Here is a 20,523-nt window from a genome sequence, read left to right as displayed (position 1 = left end):
GGATTCTGGTATCCTGTGGTCCCTTAGGCATCCTGTGACTTGTAATTCTCAACCTATTGCTTACTTCTAAAGCTAAATTATGTGGAGTTCAACAAAAAAATCAGATGAGTCACTATAATGTTTGAAGTAAAATAAGGTCAGAATCTGGAAAGGCTGAAATATACACGTCTCAATTTTGTCTAATTTTGACAATATAAGTAGTTTGCATTGCCTGCTTTCAGTTTAGAAATGTGCATCCCACATATAATCATATAGGCCCGATGGCTTATGATATGACAGAACATTCCATTTTAATGATTGATTCTTTGATAGTAATTACATATATTCATTCCTTTTGTAATATTTTTACTTTTATTATTTTGTTTTTAACAAGAGGGCAGTGTGTTTTCAATTTAATTGATTCATTCTAATTTTAATTATTTAATTTCAGTGGTTTCATTGTAGCTATCACTGAGGAATCTATAGTCTCTATATGTTTACATGTGTAATAGATTATAGAATCAAAAATCAGGTTTCATTTTTTGTTCTGCTACCCATTAGTGTTTTGATTCAATAGTGCTTAATACATACTTACCAAATACTTAGTCCATGCCTAGCATTGTTCTGATCACTGCGGAAATGATTAGACACAGTTCATATCCTCAGTCAGATATGCACACAAATAAATAGACAGTTAATCTAGTAGGTTTTGTTTTTTTTTTTTGCCTCTTAAAACTGTCTGATGGCTTTCATTGCTCTTAGAGTTAGAGCACCAACCTTTTCAGCTTCATCTCTCTCTGCTCCTCTCCTGTCCCCAACAATTCTATACTTCAGCCTTACAGAAATAACTTCTTTTAGATCCCTGTGTGTTTCAGTGTTAGACCCCAAGTGTCCTTCCCATTGCCTGGTACTTGCCTTGTTCTTTATCCAGCTAACTCTTCATCTTACCTGTTTTAGCTTAAATGTCACTTTTTCTAGAAGGTATTTCCTGAGCTGCCCTTTCCCACCCCACAATCTGCCATCCAGGTCAGATATACCTGCTAGCTTCCATGATACCTAATACCTTGTCTTTTCCCACTCTTACTATTTTATTGTTATTGTTTGTCTTTCCTGCTGGTCTATAAGCTTCAGAAGGGTAAGAATTTTTGCATCAATATTCATAAAGGATATTCATAAATTATATTCAAAAGTATATTCTGTTTTTATGGCATCTTTGTCTTTCTTTGGTATCAGGGTAATGCTGGCCTCATAGAATGAATTAGGAAGTGTTCCCTCTTTTTCTAGTTTTTGGAGGAGTTTGAGAAGGATTGGTGTTAATTTGGTAGAATTCACCAGTGAAACTATATGGTTTTGGACTCTTTTGGGAAGGTTTTGATCACTGATTCAATCTCTTATTTTGGGGGAATTCAGAATTTCTATTTCTTTTGAGTCAGTTTTGGTAGTTTGTGAATTTCTAGGAGTTTGTCCATTTCATCTAGGTTATCTACTTTGTTGGCTTACAGTAGTTCATAGTATATTTTTTTTTTATTTCTATGAGGTCAGAGATAATAGTAATAATGTCCTACTTTAATTTCCAATTCTAGTAATTTGAGTCTTCTCTCTTTTTTTCTTAGTTTAACTAAAGGTTTGTCAATTTTGTTGATCTTTTCAAAGAACCAACTTTTAATTTTTTGATTTCCTCTATTTTCTATTCTCTATTTCTTTTATCTCTGTCTTTATCTTTATTATTTCCTCCCTTCTACTAGCTTGTTGTTTAGTTTGCTCTTTTTCTAGTTCCTCAAGGTGTAAAATTAGGTCATTGAGTTGAAATCTTTTTTTTAATTGAGATATAATTGATATATACCATTATATTAGTTTCAGTTGTACAACATAACGATCCAGTATTTGTATATATTGCCAAATGATTACCACAGTAAGTCTAGTTAACATCCATCACTATACAGTCACTTTTCTTTTCTCGTGATGAGACTTTTAAGATTTACTCGCTTAGCAGTTTTTCATATATACAATATAGTATTATTAACCATAGTCACCATGCTGTACATAACAATCCCAGGACTTATTTATTTTATAGCTGGAAGTTTATACCTTTTTACCAGCTTCACCTACTTCACCCACTTCACCCACTTCCCACCTTTGGCAACCACCAATTTGTTATCTGTATTTGTGAGTTCAGGTTTTGTTTGTTTTGCTTTATTTTTAGATAAAAATAAATAGTGAGATCATATGGTATTTGTTTTTCTATCTCTGACTTATTTTACTTAGCACATTGCCCTAAGGTCTATTCATGTTGTTGCAAATGACAAAATTTTCTTCTTTTTTATGGCTAAATAATATTACAGTGTGTGTGTGGGGGGTGTGGGTGTATACACAGATATACATATATTTTATCCATTCATCCATTGATTGACACTTAAGGTGCTTCCATGTCTTAGCTATCGTAAATAATGCTGCAGTGAACATGGAGGTACATATATCTTTTTGAGTTAGTGTTTTCATTTCTTTTGGATAAATACCCAGAACAGAATTGCTGGATCATATGGAAGTTCAATTTTCAATTTTTTTGAGAAATTTCCACACTGTTTTCCATAGTGGCTGAACGAATATAAATTCCCACCAACAGTTCACAGGCTTCTCTTTTCTTCACATCCTCTCCAGCACTTGTTATTTCTTGACTTTCTGATAATAACCATTCTAACAGGTGTGAGGTGATATTGCAATTTTGATTTTAAATTTCTGATGATTAGTAATGTTGAACACCTTTTCATGTAATGTACCTGTTGCCCATCTGTATATATTCTTTGGAAAAATGTCTGTTCAGATCCTCTGCCCATTTTTTTCTTAGATTGGTTTTTTGCTATTGAGTTATATGAGTTCCTTATATATATTTTGGATATTAATCCCTTATCAGCTATATGATTTGCAAATATTTTCTCCCATTTGGTAGGTTGTGTTTTAATTTTGTTGATGGTTTTCTTTGCTCTGTAGAAGCTTTTTGGTTTGATGTAGTACCAGTAGTTTATTTTTGCTTTTGTTGCCTTAGTTTTTGGTGTCAGATCCAAAAAATCATCACCAAGACCAAAGGCAAGGAGCTTACTGCCTATGTTTTCTTCTAGGAATTTTATGGTTTCAGGTCTTACATTCAAGGCTTTAATCCATTTTGAGTTGATTTGTGTGTATGGTGTAAGATAACGGTACAGTTTTGTTCTTTTGCATATGGCCATCTAGTTTTCTCAACACTGTTTATTGAAAGGACTGTCTTTTCCCAGGTGTATACTCTTGGCTCCTCTGTCATAAATTAATTGGCCATATATGTGTGGGTTTATTTCTGGGCTCTCTATTTTTTCTATTGATCTGTGTGTCTGTTTTTATGCCAATATCATACTGTTTTGATTACTGTAGCTTTGTAATATAGATTAAAATCAGGATGCATGATGCTGCCAACTTTGTTCTTCTTTCTCAAGATTGTTTTGGCTATTCAGGCTCTTTTGTGGTTCTGTACAAATTTTAGGATTTTTTTGTTCTATTTCTGTGAAAAATGCCATTGAGAATTTGATAGGAATTGCATTAAATCTTTAGATTGCTTTGGATAGTATGGACATTTTAACAATTTTAATTCTTCCAGTTCATAAGCATGGAATATCTTTCCATTTATTTGCATCTTTTTCAGTTTATTCCATTATTGTCTTATGGTTTTCAATATACAGGTCTTTCATATCCTTGGTTAAATTTATTTCTTAGGTATTTTATTCTTTTTGATGCGTTTGTAAATGAGATTGTTTTCTTAATTTTTCTTTCTGGTAGTTCATATTAGTGTAAGGAAATGCAACTAATTTATATACATTGATTTTGTATCCTGCAACTTTACTGAATTTGTTTATTCTAACAGTTTTTTGGTGGAGTCTTTAGGATTTTCTTTATATAATATCATGTCATGTGCAAATAGTGATGGCTTTATTTATTCCTTTCTGATTTGGATACTTTTCATTTCTTTTTCTTGCCCAATTACTTTGGCTACCACTTCCAATACTATGTTGAATAGAAGTAGCAAGAGTTGGCATCCTTGCCTTGTTGTTGATCTTTCAGGAAAAGCTTTCAATATTTCACCCATAAGTATAATGTTAGCTGTGGGCCTGTCATATACCGTCTATATTGTGTTGAGTTTCGTCCCTCTATACCTACTTCGTTGAGAGTTTTTATCATAAATCTATGTTGAATTTTGTCAAATGCTTCTCCCACATTTATTGAGATGATATTATATGACTTTTACCCTTCATTTTGTTTGTGGTGTATCACATTGATTGATTTGTGTTTGTTGAACCATCCTCACATCTCTGGAATAAATTCCACTTGATAATGGTGTATGATTGTTGTTTTACAGTATTGTTGAATTCAGTTTTCTAGCATTTTGTTGAGGATTTTTGCATCTGTATTCATCAGGTTTTTTTTTTTGGGGTTTTTTTTGGTGTCTTTGTCTGGTTTTGATATAACAGTAATGCTGGCCTCATTAAATGAGTTTGGGAGTGTTCCTTCCTCTTCAGTTTTTGAGAAGAGTTTGAAAAGGATTGGTGTTAATTCTTCCAATATTTGGTAGAATTCACCCATGAAGCCATCTGGTCCTGGGCTTTTTTTGGGAGGTTTAGACTACTGATTTAATCTCCTTATTAGGAATCAGTCTGTTCTGATTTTCTGTTTCTTCATGATTCAGTCTTGGGAGGTTATATATTTCTAGGAATTTATCCATTTCTTCTATGTTGTCTAATTTGTTGGAGTATAATTTTTAATAGTAGTTTCTTGAGATCTTTTATATTTCTGTGGTAACAATTGTAATGTCTCCTCTTTTATTTCTGGTTTTATTTATGGGCATACCTCGTTTTATTGAATTTTGCTTTATTGCACTTTGCAGATATTGCATTCTTTTTTTTTTTTTTTAATTTTTATTTATTTTATTTTATTTATTTATTTATGACTGTGTTGGGTCTTCGTTTCTGTGCGAGGGCTTTCTCCAGTTCTGGCAAGCGGGGGCCACTCTTCATCGCAGTGCGCAGGCCTCTCACTATCGCGGCCTCTCTTCTTGCGGAGCACAGGCTCCAGACGCGCAGGCTCAGCAATTGTGGCTCACGGGCCTAGTTGCTCCGCGGCATGTGGGATCTTCCCAGACCAGGGCTCGAACCCGTGTGCCCTGCATTGGCAGGCAGATTCTCAACCACTGCGCCACCAGGGAAGCCCCGATATTGCATTCTTTATAAATTAATGTTTGTGGCAACCCTGAGCCAAGCAAGTCTATTGGTGCCATTGTTCCAACAGTATTTGTTCACTTCTTGTCTCTGTCACATTTGGTAATTCTCCCAATATTTCAAATTTTTTCATTATTACTATATTTGTTATGGTGATTTGTGATCAGTTATCACTGATGTTACTATTGCAAAAGATTATATCTTGCTGAAGGCACAGCTGCTTAGCATTTTTTAGAAATAAATATTTTTAAAAATAAGGTATGTACATTGATTTTTAAACATAATGCTATTGCACACTTAGTATATCACAGTATAGTGTAAACATAACATTTATGTGCACTGGGAAACCAAAAAATTCACATGACTTGCTTTATAATGATACTCACCTTATTGCAGTGATCTGGAACTGAACCTGCAATATCTGCAAGGTACGCCTGTGTTTGAGTCCTCTCTTTTTTTCTTGGTTAGCCTAGCTAAAGGTTTGTCAATTTTATTTACGTTTTCAGAGAACCACCTCTTAGTTTTATTGATCTTTCCTGTTGTCTTTATAGTATCTATTTCATTTATTTCCCTTCTAATCCTTGTTATTTCCTACCTTTTACTAACTCTGGGCTTTGTTTGTTATTTTTTCTCCAGTTGCTTAAGATGTAAAGTTAGATTGTTTATTTAAGATCATTTTTTTGTCTCTTGATGTAGGCATTTATCTCTATGAACTTTCCTCTTAGAACTACTTTTCTGCATCCTTTAAGTTTTGGTGTGTTGTATTTCCACCTTTACTTGTTTAAAGGTATTGATTTCTTCTTTGACACATTGGTTGTTCAGTAGTATGTGATGAATCTTTATGTGTGAATTTTCCAGTTTCTTCTTGTAATTAATTCTTAGTCTCATACTATTGTGGTTGGAAAAGATACTTGATATGATTGCAGTCTTCTTAAAAATATTAAAACTTGTTTTGTGGCCTAACATATGATCTATCCTTAAGACTGTTTTATGAGCACTTGAGAAGAATGTGTATTCTGTTCCTTTGGGTGGAATGTTCTGTTTATGTTTGTTAAGTTCATTTGGTCTAATGTGTCATTTAAGGCCAATGTTTCCTTATTGAATTTCTGTCTAGGTAATCTATTCATTGATGAAAGTGAGGTATTAAAGTCTCTTCCTACTATTGGTTTGCTGTGTATTTCTGCCTTTAGGTCTTTTAATATTTTCTTTATATATTTAAGTGCTCCTATTTTGGGCATATAAATATTTACAAATATTTTATTTTCTTATTGGATTGACCCCTGTATTATCATATAATACCCTTCTTTGTCTCTTATTACAGTCTTTATCTTAAAGTCTATTTTGCCCAACATAAATATAGCTACCCCATCTTTCTTTTGATTTCCATTTTTATGGAATACCTTTTTCCATTCCTTCATTCAATCTGAGTGTATACTTGCATTTGAAGTGAGTCTCTTGTAGGCAGCATATAGATGGGTCATGTTTTTTTTTTTTTTCTTTTCTTTTTTTTTTTTTTTTTTTTTTCATGTTTTTTTATCCATTTATCCACTCTGTATCTTTTGATTGGAGAATTTAGTCCATTTACATTCAAAGTAATGATTGATAGGTAGGTACTTATTGTCATTTTGTTCATTGTTTTCTGGCTGTTTTGTAATTCCTCTGTTCCTCCGTCTCTTGCTCTCTTCATTTGTGATTTGCAGATTTTCTCTAGTGTCATTAGATTTCTTTATCTTTTGTGTATCTACTATAGGTTTTTGCTTTGTGGTTACCATGAGGCTTATATAAAAACACTTATAACAGTCTATTTCAACTTGTTAACACCCTAAGATCGAACACATTCTAAAGCTCTACATTTTTACTCTCCCCTCATTTTATGTTTTTGATGTCACCATTTACATTTTTTTTATCTTGTGTCTTTAACAAATTTTTGTAGTTATAGTTATTTTTACTACTTTATCTCTTAACTTTCATGCTAGCTTTATAAGTGATCAACCTACCACCTTTACAACATTTTAGATTATTCTGAGTTTTACTACATATTTACCTTTACCAGTGAGATTTATATTTTCATAAGTTTTCCTGGAAAACTATCTCTCCTTCAATTCAGTAGGAGAACTTGGCTGTGTAGACTAAAAACTGGTTGGCAGTTTTTTCCTCTCAGCACTTTGAATATATTTTGCTACTTCTGGCCTGCAAAATTTCTGCTGAAAAATCTGCTAGTAGTCTTATGGGGGTTCCCTTGTACACAACAAGTTGTTTTTCTCTTACTGTTTTTTTAAGATTCTCTCCTTTGACTTTTGACACTTTAATTATAATGTGTCTTGTTGTGGCTGTCTTTGGATTCATCTTTTTTTGGAACTCTCTGGGCTTCCTGGATCTGGATGTCTGTTTCTTTCTTCAGGTTAATGGAGCTTTCAGCCATTATTTCTTCAAATAAGTTTTCTGCCCCTAATAAGTTTTCTGCCCCTTTCTCTTCTCCTTCTAGGACCCCTCTATTGCAAATGTTGGTCTGCTTGATGTTAGCTTATAAATCCCTTAAGCTGTCTTCACCCCTTTTTTGTTCTTTTTGCTTCTCTGGGTGTGTTCCGTTGCCCTGTCTTTGAGTTCACTGATCCTTTCCTCTACTTCATCAAGTCTACTGTTGAAGCCCTTTGTTGTATCTTTAAGTTCAATTATTGTGTTCTTCAACTCTGTGACTTCCATTTGGTACTTTTATATTTTCTATTTCTGTTGAAATTCTCACTTTGTTCATCCATTCTTCCCCTGAACTTAGCAAGCATCTTTATGATCATTACTTTTAACTCTTTATCGTATACATCATTTATCTCTGTTTTATTATGGTCTTTTTCTGAGGTTTTATCTTGTTCTTTCTTGAAACACATTCCTCTGTTCATTTTCCTTGACTCTGTGTTGGTTTCTATGCATTAGATAAAACAGCCACCCCTCCCATTCTGAAAGGAGTGGTCTTGTTTAGGAGATGAACCTTTTTATTCAACCATGCCTAGCTCTTGGTTGTCTTTCAGACCTTAGTGATTGTCCAAGTAGCCTACTTTATTTTTAGTGCTCCCTCTGAGCTGAGTCCTGGGGTGATAACCAGTTAATAACTGTTTTTTTTCTTTCACTAATGTCTCTTTGAACTCATGAATACAAGCCCCAGTGGCCACCAGAACCAGGTGATCACCGGGATGGCAGCCACAAAAACTGGGGCACCAGGTAAGTGTACAAGCTCTCCTCCAGGATATACTAGTGCTCTGGAGTGGGACAGAGGGAGAGCGCAAAGATAGCATCTGCTCTCCCAGGTCTCTGGAGAGGATGACAGTCAGCCTTTAGATGTGTTTAATTAGAAGCCTGCCCCTAAGTCCACAGCTATGAAGATAAGCTAACAGATCTCTTTCATAGAAAGATTGGTTGCCTCAGTCTGTTGCCTCTCTGCTGTGCCCTGGGAGTGGTAGCCAGTTAAGAACTCCCTCTCTCTGTTATGGTCCTGTGGGACCTGGGAACGTAAGCCCTGATGGCCACCAGAGTCAGGTCATCTAGAGGTGTCCCCTGGGCAGCAGCTGCAATAATCAGGACACCAGAAGACAGCAGTACAAGCTCTTTTCTGGGAGATACTGGTGATCTGGAGAGCATAAAGATGGAAACTGCCAGCCTCCATCCTGAGTATTTCAGTAGACTCGTATGTTAAATTAGATGCTGGCCCCTCAGGCCGACCCTTTAAGATAAACAAATAATCCTTTTTAACAGAAAGTCTAGGTGCTTTTTAGTCAGTTGCCTCTGCACTAGGCTTTAGGGTGGGTGAGCTTGCATGTGCAAGCCCTTTAAGAACTGTTTCACTGTTTTGCTATAGCCACTGGGGTCTCATGGAAGCTAGATGTTTTGGGGGCATGTCTCTCAGGTGTAGGTCTTAAAAGGTGGGTGCAAGATGTAGGGTTCAAATCCTTCATTCCTCAAGTAGCAGCTCAGGTGTGAGTTTTTGACCAGTTGTGGGTCTCCACACCAGAGGTGGGGTTTATGGCAAGATTGTGTCTCAGTCTCTCTTATTTGCTTCAGTGTGGGTTTTCTTGTTTGCTCAATTTGTGGGCATTGCTCAGCTAGTTTGGGTTTTTTGGGTTTTTTTGGTTTTTTTTTTGTTTTTTATTTGCGGCGTGTGGGCTCCCCCTGCATTGGGAGCTCCCTGCATTGGGAGCATGGAGTCTTAACCACTGGACCACGAGGGAAGTCCCAAGGTGGGGGCAGGGGAGCATTCAGAGGAAATTGTTTCATAGGTGGTATAGACTCAGTGCGTCTATGGGAGGAGGTGAGTTCAGGAACCTCCTACATCACAGTCTTGAACACAAACCTGTAATAAGCTCTTTTGACAGCAATAATTTAAAAAAAAAAACCTGTTTAATGAAAAATTAAGGGCTAAATTTTGTTTCTCTAGGAAATTGATAATGAATATGGAGCACAGTGTTAGTCAGCATTTGTTATCTGTTGTAGGGATCATAATGATATCATCGACCACATGAAGTCTAGAAACATCAGGATGTACTTTAGAAGTTAGTAATTAAGAATACTCTGCCTGAAGGTGACAATTATCACATGTAGATAAAGAAAGGTATATCTTATATCAGTCTGTGAAGCATGACTTCACTTCATATTGAGATTAAAAAAGCAAAACTTTTTCTAAATCAATTTAGCACATTTTTGGTTCCAGTTTTCTTGTGCAGGTTAAAAAAAAAAAAAAGGTGAAGTAGACCTGTTATTAAGAAGGCTCCATTAGTACAAGAAATTTGCAGACAGTTAAAAGATATCAGTTTAATATCAGTGTCATAAGATGCTACAAATAGTAAATCAGTTAATTCTAACAATGGGCTAAATTATTTCTCACCTGATTCATGGATTCCAAATAAAACATTTGAAGTTAATTGTCTCAATTGCTAAATATCTGACAGTGTTATGAATGCCATGTTAAATTCAGTTTAGAAGTATAGCATTTAAGATAAAATTATTCATTTTGTGGTGATAATACAAGTATAAATTTTGATGAGGCACATTGCTATGGTAAAAGCAATTTTTCATACTAAATCAGCTATCAACAGCAGATGTGTACTTGTCACAGGTTGCATGTAGACATAATTCATAATTGTGTCCAAAAAGCTGGAATATTTTACCAGCCAAAATAGAATTTGAAACCATGTTTGTCAATTTAAAAATATTTATATCATTCATAAATATAGAGTAACTGAATTACAAAATGTTTTGAGCCTTTAGAGAACTACTTTGTAAATCAACCAAGTGTCCTGCAAATGGTTTTGAATGTTTTGTAAGGGAATCTTGTAAATTTCATGCTATGTAAGTTAGAAATAAAGAATCAAGGTGTTTGACAAATGGAGTATCTAGTATTTGACTATATGAAGTTCTAAAGGCAAAGTATTCTTTTAAAGTCATTATATAGTAATTTTGGAAAGTATGTTACACACAGTATATATAATATGAGCTTAGTTTGTAATATGTGTATTTTATATATTCAGTGGCAGTGCCAAGGGGAACAGGGAAGGGGTTTATCCATCCCATAATCTCCATCAGCCCCCACAATGATATAAACATTTAATACTTGTGTCAATCTTATGTAAATTGCTATTCAAATGTAGTTTTAACCCTACCAGATTGCTACCCTTAAGCCTCTTCTTTAAAGAAATTCTAGAGCTGACGTTCTCTCATTATATATTATCTACATATAGGTAGAAAAATGTCTGGATGTGTATGTGCTAAATGGTAACAATTGGTTTCTTCTAACTTTTTCAGTTTATTTTTTCTCTTTGCTAATTTCTGTGTTCTGTTTTTTCTACAGTAAGCATAAATTGTATTAGCAATAAAAAATAAATATTATAAAATTAATTAACTTCTTTAAAAGGCACATACAGAAAAAAAAAAAGCAAACGAAAGCTGAAAAGGAATAGTGAGGTTCTTTGAACTATTTGATTTCTTTGGAGAAAGGCAAAATATCAGGCCAGAGGATAACAATTATGCTTTTCTGTCAGTTGTTATTATGTGGAAGACCCTCTTTGAAAGTGTTGGTATGAGGTTACTCTTAGGATCTGCACTTACATTTCATCCTTATGATTCTCTTCAATTGGATACAGTTACCCTCTCCTATATAAGAAGTTCAGTACTGGGGTTGCTCTCCATTTCATCAGGAAGCAAATAACTAGTTCTCTTTATAATTAAATAGTTTCTTTAATGCTATATTTCATTTGGTTTTTAGCTCTCTTACTTACTCTCTTGATTCCTGTGGTTTCTCTAGCTTTTGACTGCTAGCCTGAACTTGTATGCATTTATCTTATCTTTTGGAAGCTGTACCATTCTCTTTAATATGTGTGTATATATCTAATTTCCCAACTCCCTGTTTTTTACTGGCCTACCTGTTTTTGCTTTTATTCTTTATAGGCTTTGTTCTGTATGTCTTAACTGTCAGTTTAGTTGCTGACCTACCTAGACTCTAGCTTCTGTATATTTAATTTACTACTCTGTCTCTATACTTGACTCTTAATCATTGTCCTAATACAGACTGAAGAGCCTTACCCTTGTTGTAATAAAGAATTCTGGTGAAAAAAAAATTTAAAAATTACATTGAAAATATGCATAATAAGCCAATTATTCCTAACTGAAGGAAAAGCTTTGAGTTTCTGATTATTGGAATTTAAGGTGTTGTCATATTTCTATTCCTTCCCATTAGGCTAAAAGACCTCACTAGCCAGCTAGCTGGCTCTGACTACAGTGGGAAATTGTGCTGTTTCCATTGCTTAATCTCCTTTAATAAAACTCATTTTATCAGATCCTAAAGTGGGCAATAATAAATAGTGATTAATTCGTTATTGTGGCAACATGGATGGACCTGGAAGATATTATGCTTAGTGGAATAAGTCAGGCAGAGAAAGACAAATACTGTATGTTTTCACTTACATGTAAAATATAAAAATAAAACAAATGAACGAATATAACAACACGGAAACAGACTCTGAGATACAGATAGCAAACTAGTGGTCCCCAGAAGGGAGAGGTGTAGGGCGAGGGCCAAAATAGGTGAAGGGGGATTAGCAGGTGCAAACAGCTAGGTATAAAATAAGTTACAAGGATGTAATGTACAGCACAGGGATTATAGCCAAAGTAAAAATATAAAATCACTATGTTGTACACTTGAAACCAATATAATATTATAAGGCAACTATACTTCAATTAAAAATATTTGTTCTATAACTTTAGGGGTCTGGGGACAAAGTATATACAATCTTTCTATTGAAACTACTGATGGCACTATAATTTGAGATATGTGACTATAGACTATAACCTGTAAATGCTTTTTTGTTACACAACTTGTGTGTGATTTGAAGAGTGATTTAGGTACTAATTCAATTTATATAATTATGTAAGATAATACATAATCAATATTATTTTGCAGTTTAGATAATTCATGTCATTCTGTGATACAGTTAATGGGCTAATTATTGGGCAGTTGATTTTTTTTTTAAATATAAATTTTGGGGTAACTGCCTTTGGTTTTGAATTGCTGACTTTTGGTTGAGGTTATTCTCTCCAAAACCATCTTAATTGTTTGTTTTATTCACTGGCTATTATGCGTGATTCTTTGGGTAAATGTATTTTTTCTCAGAGCTATTCATAAAGGTACTTTCTGCAAGACCAAGAATTACACGTACAGTACAGAGTTTACAGAGTTGGAGAAAAAGAGTTATTTCTTGGTCCAAGTCAAGAGTAAATCTGATTTAAATGCATATGTTAATCCAGCCCACGTGTTTTTGGAACTAGGAACTAGATAAAAACCTTGGATGTTTTGTGAGCTTTTAATGTAGCTATGCCTGTTTTTATTTTATATTAATAGGAAAGTTAAAGGAGGAAATATTGATGTACATCCATCAGAAAAAGCACTCATTGTTCAATATGAAGTGGAAGCTACCATTCTTGGAGAAATGGGGGATCCCATGTTGGGAGAACGAAAGGAATGCCAAAAAATGTAAGTTTTCTTCATTTGTGCACATTTGAAAGTAGTAAACTTTATAGAAATCTGATGTTATTTAAACTTGCATAGATGATAAATGATTATGGCGTTCTTACAGACATACATTATCTCAGTGAAGTGGAGACTATATTAAATTATAAATACAGAGTATATTCCAGAGAAAATCATGTTTATGTGAGCATAATTGGAACCTAATGAAAAATGCCTATTCTTATTTATCCCATTTAGTAAATGCATATAATAGAATATAACTTGTGAAATCAACTATAAAAGATATGTTTATATAGGGCTTTTTAGCTTAATTTAGGAAATTTGTATTTTAGGGGATCCTGTGTTGTTCTTTCTTCCCTGGAATTACAGAAAGTGATATGACATCCAGAATTCACAAATGGGGCATGTACCTTGAATTCATCCCTTAAAAATCTAGCGCTGTGAAAGATATTAGTAATAGGACAAGCATTTTCTGTCTAAATGAATTGAGCTTAGATCTCCCAGTGTTCTACACACTTTCCTTCCTGCTTTCATAGTACTTTCAGGAGTCCCTTGGGAACTGGCCTTTTTCGTTAGTCTTCAGTTGTGCTGGCGATGATCTTGCGCTCCTTCTGTAGTTTTGTGGAAGTAGAGAGGGTCTGAGATCACCTAGTATTCTTTCCCAACTTTCTTCCCCCCATAGATAATTTTGATTTGGGAACTAGTTAAAAAGTTAGTGTGTTTTGGTGGTATTAAGTATATTCAGGATGCTATAAGTGCATGTGATAGTATTTAGTATTTAGCACACTGAACAGCACTGTATTTTAAATATATAGCAGTGGTTCTCAGCTGGTTAGGATTTTTCCCCCAGGGGACATTTGGCAATACCTGGAGACATTTTGGTTGTCATAACTGGAGGGTGCTGTTGGTATCTAGTGGATAGAGGCTGGGGTGCTGCGAAACATCCTACAATGCATAAGATAGGCACTTACAAACAAAAAATTATTTGGCCCCAAATTTTTATGGTGTTTCAGTTAAGAAACTTTATTGTATAGCAACCTGAAAAGAGAAGCTACCTACTGTCTTATTAAGATCTGTAGTCTCTCTGCTTATTTGGGTTAAAAGACTAAATTACACAGATAATTCATTAAAAATAAATGAGTCTTTGGATAATCCACTAGATTGAAGAGATATACACATGCACACATACATACCTACACTGTAGATTTTAACTCACGTGCTCACAGTTTTTTGTGTTCTCTCACACTTTCTTCCATTTGTGTGTTTGTGATTGCTGCCTAAATTTTGTGCATTTTGAGAAAGTAACATCTCTTAAGATTTTATTAATTTGACTTCCATAGAAAAGCTAGCAGATTAGGGGTCTTTGCCATTAGAACCTCATGCATCCACATTTCATGAGAGAAATTTAGTTTTTAGTTCTTAATAGTGTAGTCAGTAGCCTTATTCAATTAAAATTAAGTGAGAATGTTGTTATTGTTTGAAAATCTGTAGGCTTTCTAGACAAGGGGTACATTCACTAGAGAGCCACCTGGAAAGAGTTACTACCAACTGGCTAGTGTAAGTGGATTTAAACATCAGTATGGGAAAAACCTCTGTAACCCAACTTTGTGGTATTCAACCTGGCTGCTCAAGATTTGGAGAGGAATCATATTGTGGGACCAAAAGGAGAATATGGTTTGTTGATAGTTTAAGAGGATTTATCAATGGTGGCAGCTGGGGGTGAGGGTTTTGAGGGGGACACTCATATACATTGAGATCGGTGTGAAATGAAACTGTCATTAATTTGTGGTAGTCAGTGCTATGGCTCAGGTCCAGAAGACATGTATTTCATTCTCCCTTATCGGATAAAGGAATGTGTAAGCCCACCTTCAACAGAGTCCCAGTTTTCTGAACATTTCATTATGAGAAATCTATGGTTATGGTCCAAAAATAATATGGGCATTTTTTGGTATGAGTTTTTGGTATTACTAATAGGCATGGGCTGCCTAATGAAGGGGGCCTATTTTTTGATTTTAGAAATAATCAGTAAACATACAGCTGACATTTTCTAAAAATTCTAGTCCTACATATTTTTTCTTTGTCTCTTTTAACAAGGGAAGGATTTAGGAGAGAGATGTACACACTAACAGAAGAGAATCTTTCTATTACTTGGATGGAAAGAAGATGATGAATCAGATTGCTAATATATATATTGGTAGAAAATAAATCTTAAAAAAGATAGAAAAAATCTGCTTTATTAAATCAAGATACTACTACGCACCTATTAAAATGTGTAAAGTCTAAAACACTGATAGCACCAGATGCTGGTGAGGAAGTAGAGCAACAGGAACTCACTCATTGCTGGTGGAAATACAAAATGGTACAGCTACTTTGGAAGTCATTTTGGCAGTTTCTTACAAAGCTAAACATACACTTACCATATGATCCAACAGCTGTGCTCCTAGATATTAACCCAAATGAGTTGAAAATGTATTTCCACACAGAAACCTGCACATGAATGTTTATAGCAGCTTTATTTATAACTGTCAACAATTGTAAGCAACCAAGATATCCTTCAGTAGGCAAATGGGTAAACAAACTGTGTTGCATCCATGTAGTCAAGTACTATTCCGCACTAAAAAGAAATCAACCATCAAGCTATGAAAAGACATAGAGGAACCTAAATGAATATTGCTAAATGAAAGAAGCCAGACTGGAAAAGCTATATACTGTATGATTCCAACTGTATGACCATCTAGAAAAGGCAAAACTAAAGTAAAAATAGATTAGAAGTTGTCAGGAGTTTGGGGGTGGGAGGGGAGAATATGTGGAGCACAGGGCATTTTTAGGGTAGCAAAACTATTTTGTATGCTACTTTAATGGTGGATACATGAAATTATGCATTTGTCCAAGTGCACAGAACTATACAATACAAAGAGTGAACCTCAATGTAAACTGTAGACTTTAGTTAATAATATATCAGTAGTGATTCATCAGTTGTGACAAAGTTACCACACTATCACAAGATGGTAATAATAGAAGAAACTGTACTGGGGGAGGGTAGTGGGGACATATATGGTAGCTCTGTACTTTCAGCACAGATTTTCTGTAAACCTAAAACTGCTCTAAAAAAAACTAGTAGGAAAATTTCAAAAATACATGTTTATAGAGTTTCTGTTGTGCTTCTTCTCAATCAGATTTATGGAAACTCAAGATTTCCCAGTTTCTTGTTAAAATTAAACATGGAGATGTCTTTTGAGAGTTTTTCTCTGAATGGACGCTCCTTTATATCTCTGCTTTCTGATGTGCAGCTAAAGTTATACAAAAATATTCAACAGTTTAAAAGATTTAAAAGGTAGGAACTTAAACAGCCAAATAAATTAGAGAAAAATTAAAATAAAGGGACAGAGTATTGCTAGGGTTCTTGTTACAGACACTAGAAGCCACTCTAGAAAATTCAAGCATAAAAGGAATTTATTAAAGGCTATTAGGTAGCTTATAGAATCCCAAGAGGACCAGATTCGAGGATGACTATAAAGCTGTGAACAGTATTCAGATCACTTTACTAGACTTGTTTCAGGAGAGATCATCTGTATCTGAATAATGATTTCACAGATGCTGAGTGCAGGACATTTTTCTGAGGTCTCTGTCCCTGTTGCCTCTAATACCTTGAGTCTCTCCAAAAATTGGCCATCTTCACTAAGAAGTATTTCAACATAGTGGCTGCTTTCTTATGTTTCTCTTTTTGAATCTAAGCTTTTCATGAATGCATCTGCTTTGCAAGAATCTTTTGCCACCAGTTTGAGTCTTTTCCCTGAACCTAATTTTATGTCCTTATAGCTTTCTTTGGTGCCATGAATCCACGTAAATTGGTAGTTGTTTCCAGATTTTGAACAACCTTTTCTTATTGACCTTCCAGTGAATCTCCTGGATTAAATTAAAAAGGAGGGAGAACATGTTTTTTTTTTTTTTAATATACTAACAGGTATAACTATATTTATTTGTTCCTCAGCATTACTCATATAGATCTTAAAATGCATCCTACTTTGTTTTCTTCTGTCTTCTATATAATTTCCATCAGAACAATTGAATCCAAATATATTAATATTGTGTCTTGCCCCTAAATGAAAAGAAAATGACTGTGAATATGGTCAAGAAAATGATTTATTTTTGGCAGTATGGATTTTCACATCTAATAATAACTAAAAACTTGATGTGATATCAGAAAGACTTTAAAAACAAGCTCTCTGGATATGCTATCCTGCCTAGAAGAGTCAGATGTAGATTTTACCATTCCTTTTGTTATCTCATTTGTCCAGCTCAAGGAAAATCATTGCTTTGCATTTTTTTCTAAGCCTAATTATATCTAATACTTTATTATATTTTACTAAAAGAGACTATGTTAGGTACATTTAAATGTTTTGTAAATTATTTAAAAGAAGTATTGTTTAAGTTATCACTTACTTTAATAATACCTGAGTTGGAAAATTCTGATATGCCTGCAGTATTCGTCTTAAGAGTCTCAATGCCAACACAGATATAACTTCCCTGGCACGAAAGGTGGTTGAAGAATGTAAACTCATTCATCCCTCAAAGCTAAATGAGGTAGAACAGCTGTTGTACTATCTCCAGAACCGCCGTGATTCAGCGTCAGGAAAAGGTAAGCAGAAGAATTCCTAACTTTTTAATGCAAAACCAGAGTTGTTTGACTATGGTTTGTACTTTTGATATTTGAATGGTGAGTTTTCTTTTGCCAGTGCTCTAAGTAAGTGAATGAAAGAATAAAGAAACATACTAGTTTCCTACATGCCAAGCTTTATGTTAGATGCCTCCAAAATGATCTATTTCATACTGTGTGTGTACACATGTGCTGAAATAAAGAGTAAAAAAGCAAATATCATATTGATTCTAGAATAATAAAAGGAGAAAATTGGGAGCAGAAAACCTGTTTTCTCTACCCCAGCAACTAGATTTATATTTTCTAAATTTTTTATTGACATTTAATTGATAATTTGAATGGATTACTTACTTAAATGTTAAAATATATGTCATATGCATAAGTTTTGTGAATCTTTGTTAGGAAAACATTACCTTTTCATTCCTAAACGTCTTTGTTGTTACCATTCTTCTATCTTTAATTACCTCATAAAAGAACCAAGCCATTAAAATATTAGAGCTAAGCAGTTGATTATTTATAGAAGACATTTTCAAATAATCCAAACCCAAAACAAAACGAGAGTACAGACATTTGAATGGAAAGTCATCTCAGATTATTCAATGGTTAGTTATTCCATTTCATAGTATTTATTAAGTTTACATACATCTTTCTTTTATCATTGGTGAGTTCTAAAATATGGTACCCTTGAAATAACTTATACTTAAGTTTTGATTGTATTAAATAGAAAAATGAAAGAGAAAATTCATTTGGACTTTTTTCAGATTAAACAGTCTTCTCTCTCCATCCACAGCAAATAAAATGCCTTGTGCCTAATATATACTTTCATTAATTGTTGCTGTATATAGTATCTAACACACTTTATATGATCAATATATGTGTGTTGAATGAATTGAATAGCTGTGAATTTATTTAAAAGCAAAAATGAGCATTTTGAATTTGATTGTTTCCAACTACATAGCTGGCATTCAGTGTATACCTATTAATTGTTAATAATAAGTGCTATAAGGAAAATATTATCAAAAATTTTATTAACTATTTTTTGATACAATATTCCTGTTAACAGTGTTACTAAATGATGAGAGATAGCTTCAATAAGTAAGTGAGAAAAATAAATTCTATGCTCTTTTAAGATGTGTGTGTACTTACTGTAGGTTGTACAATATAGATAAAATTGATCTTTCCTAATACTAAATTAATATAATTACGAGGGCATTTGTAATAAAATATCTTTAAATGAATGAAAACCCTTTCACTGAGTTTTCAGAGTAAATCAGTCTTCTCACCTCCTTCCCCAGAAATTAGAGGAATATGAGGAAATTTTCATGTTATCATAAGTAGATAAATTAATTCAAATCAATATGTTTCTCTATATGGATATTAATGTTTGGAGGCATATATGAAATGCTATACTATAGTATATGTACACTTATTTTTAAAAACTATTCCATTTTCTTTCTTTTTTACTTGATATTCACTATTTCAAAGGCAGAAACCTAGCCCTAAAAGTGGTTGAAACAAAACAATAATAGTTATTTGATTATGTGATTCTTTACTATAAGTATTTTTTTTCTTTGCTTAATTAAAATCAGTGTCATAGTAAATTATCTGTTTGAGGAAAAATCTAGCTGTTAAGAAAACATAACTTTGTCCATAACGGCTACCTTCCTCTGAAAACAATCAGGGCTAATTCCTATTATATGTAAAACATTTGCTAATTATAGAATCAAAAGTTTGATACTACTTGAACTTATTTTAATGTGCATTCATTGCTTAGGTTTTTGACCCAGATCAGAGCAGTGAAGCATTTTTGATAATTCTTTTTTACAAAATGAAGTTCTGCTGTGAATCAAATAATTCAACATAAAAAATGACTCAAAGTTGTGTTCAACACCTTTGAATACGTCTTTAATTCATTTGGGAACAAGTGAGGATTAAATTAACACAAATATTAAACATTTGCCTTTTAATTTATGATCCTAATTTTGTTTAAAAAATCAGCAACCGTATTTTAGCCTTTTAACTTTATCCAAGTTATTTCTTTTCCTTTTCCTTTGTTAATTTTTATTTTAGTTTTTATATTACTCAACTCATTAGTTTTTCTTTGCCTTATTGATTTTCCTATTCTTACCTTAAATGTGAATTAGGAAAAGAAAGAAAACTTAAAATGGAGTATTTTGCTTCTTGTTGGAGAGTCTGGCTATTTACATACCTAAAATGTTAGCCAAAGAGGGAGTTTAAATTGCTACCTAACATAACTTGGAGATTATTTATAGATTTTATTATACTCTCCGTGATATCCTTATTAGAACAAATGCATTATAGATGAGCATTTTTTATACATTGGAAAAAAGGTTATTTCATAAATTACCCATTTGAAGATCCCCAACTTAGCTAGAATTAAACTCAGCTGCTGAAAATAAAAATTACCCAGAAACCTAAAAACGTTGTTCTTCTCATAAGAAAAAAATCTTTTTACAGAAAAAAAAGAAAAATCAAGCAAGCCTAAAGATCCACCTCCTTTTGAAGGAATGGAGGTAAGACTATTTTTATCTAATAGAGAATTGATTCTAAGGTATTGCTTTTTACCATCAATAATTCATGCAATCACATTAAACAAATGTGGAATTTTAAAAAATGGTTGA

At 33.6% G+C, this 20,523-nt stretch overlaps 1 protein-coding gene across 4 annotated transcripts in view; it reads left to right on the top strand.

Moving 5' to 3' along the window:
• Positions 1-20,523, top strand: part of KIFAP3 (kinesin associated protein 3) — a 168,954-nt gene that overhangs the window by 1,710 nt on the left and 146,721 nt on the right. For 3 of the 4 annotated variants that reach the window (XR_009505374.1, XM_059935996.1, XM_059936011.1), the window contains exons 2-4: positions 13,096-13,227; positions 17,709-17,863; positions 20,360-20,415. Coding sequence is in view for 3 of the 4 variants with exons in the window: in XM_059935996.1 (XP_059791979.1) it covers positions 13,096-13,227; positions 17,709-17,863; positions 20,360-20,415 (343 nt within the window). In the remaining variant the exon portion in view is untranslated. Of the gene's footprint in view, positions 1-8,367; positions 8,430-13,095; positions 13,228-17,708; positions 17,864-20,359; positions 20,416-20,523 lie in introns of all 4 variants that reach the window. The other variant, XM_059936022.1, reaches the window with a different exon arrangement.

Source organism: Balaenoptera ricei, chromosome 1 (assembly GCF_028023285.1).
Source record: "Balaenoptera ricei isolate mBalRic1 chromosome 1, mBalRic1.hap2, whole genome shotgun sequence".
Lineage (NCBI taxonomy): Eukaryota > Metazoa > Chordata > Mammalia > Artiodactyla > Balaenopteridae > Balaenoptera > Balaenoptera ricei.
Note: the sequence above shows the minus strand (reverse complement) of the source record. Positions and strands in the feature narration are given on the sequence as shown.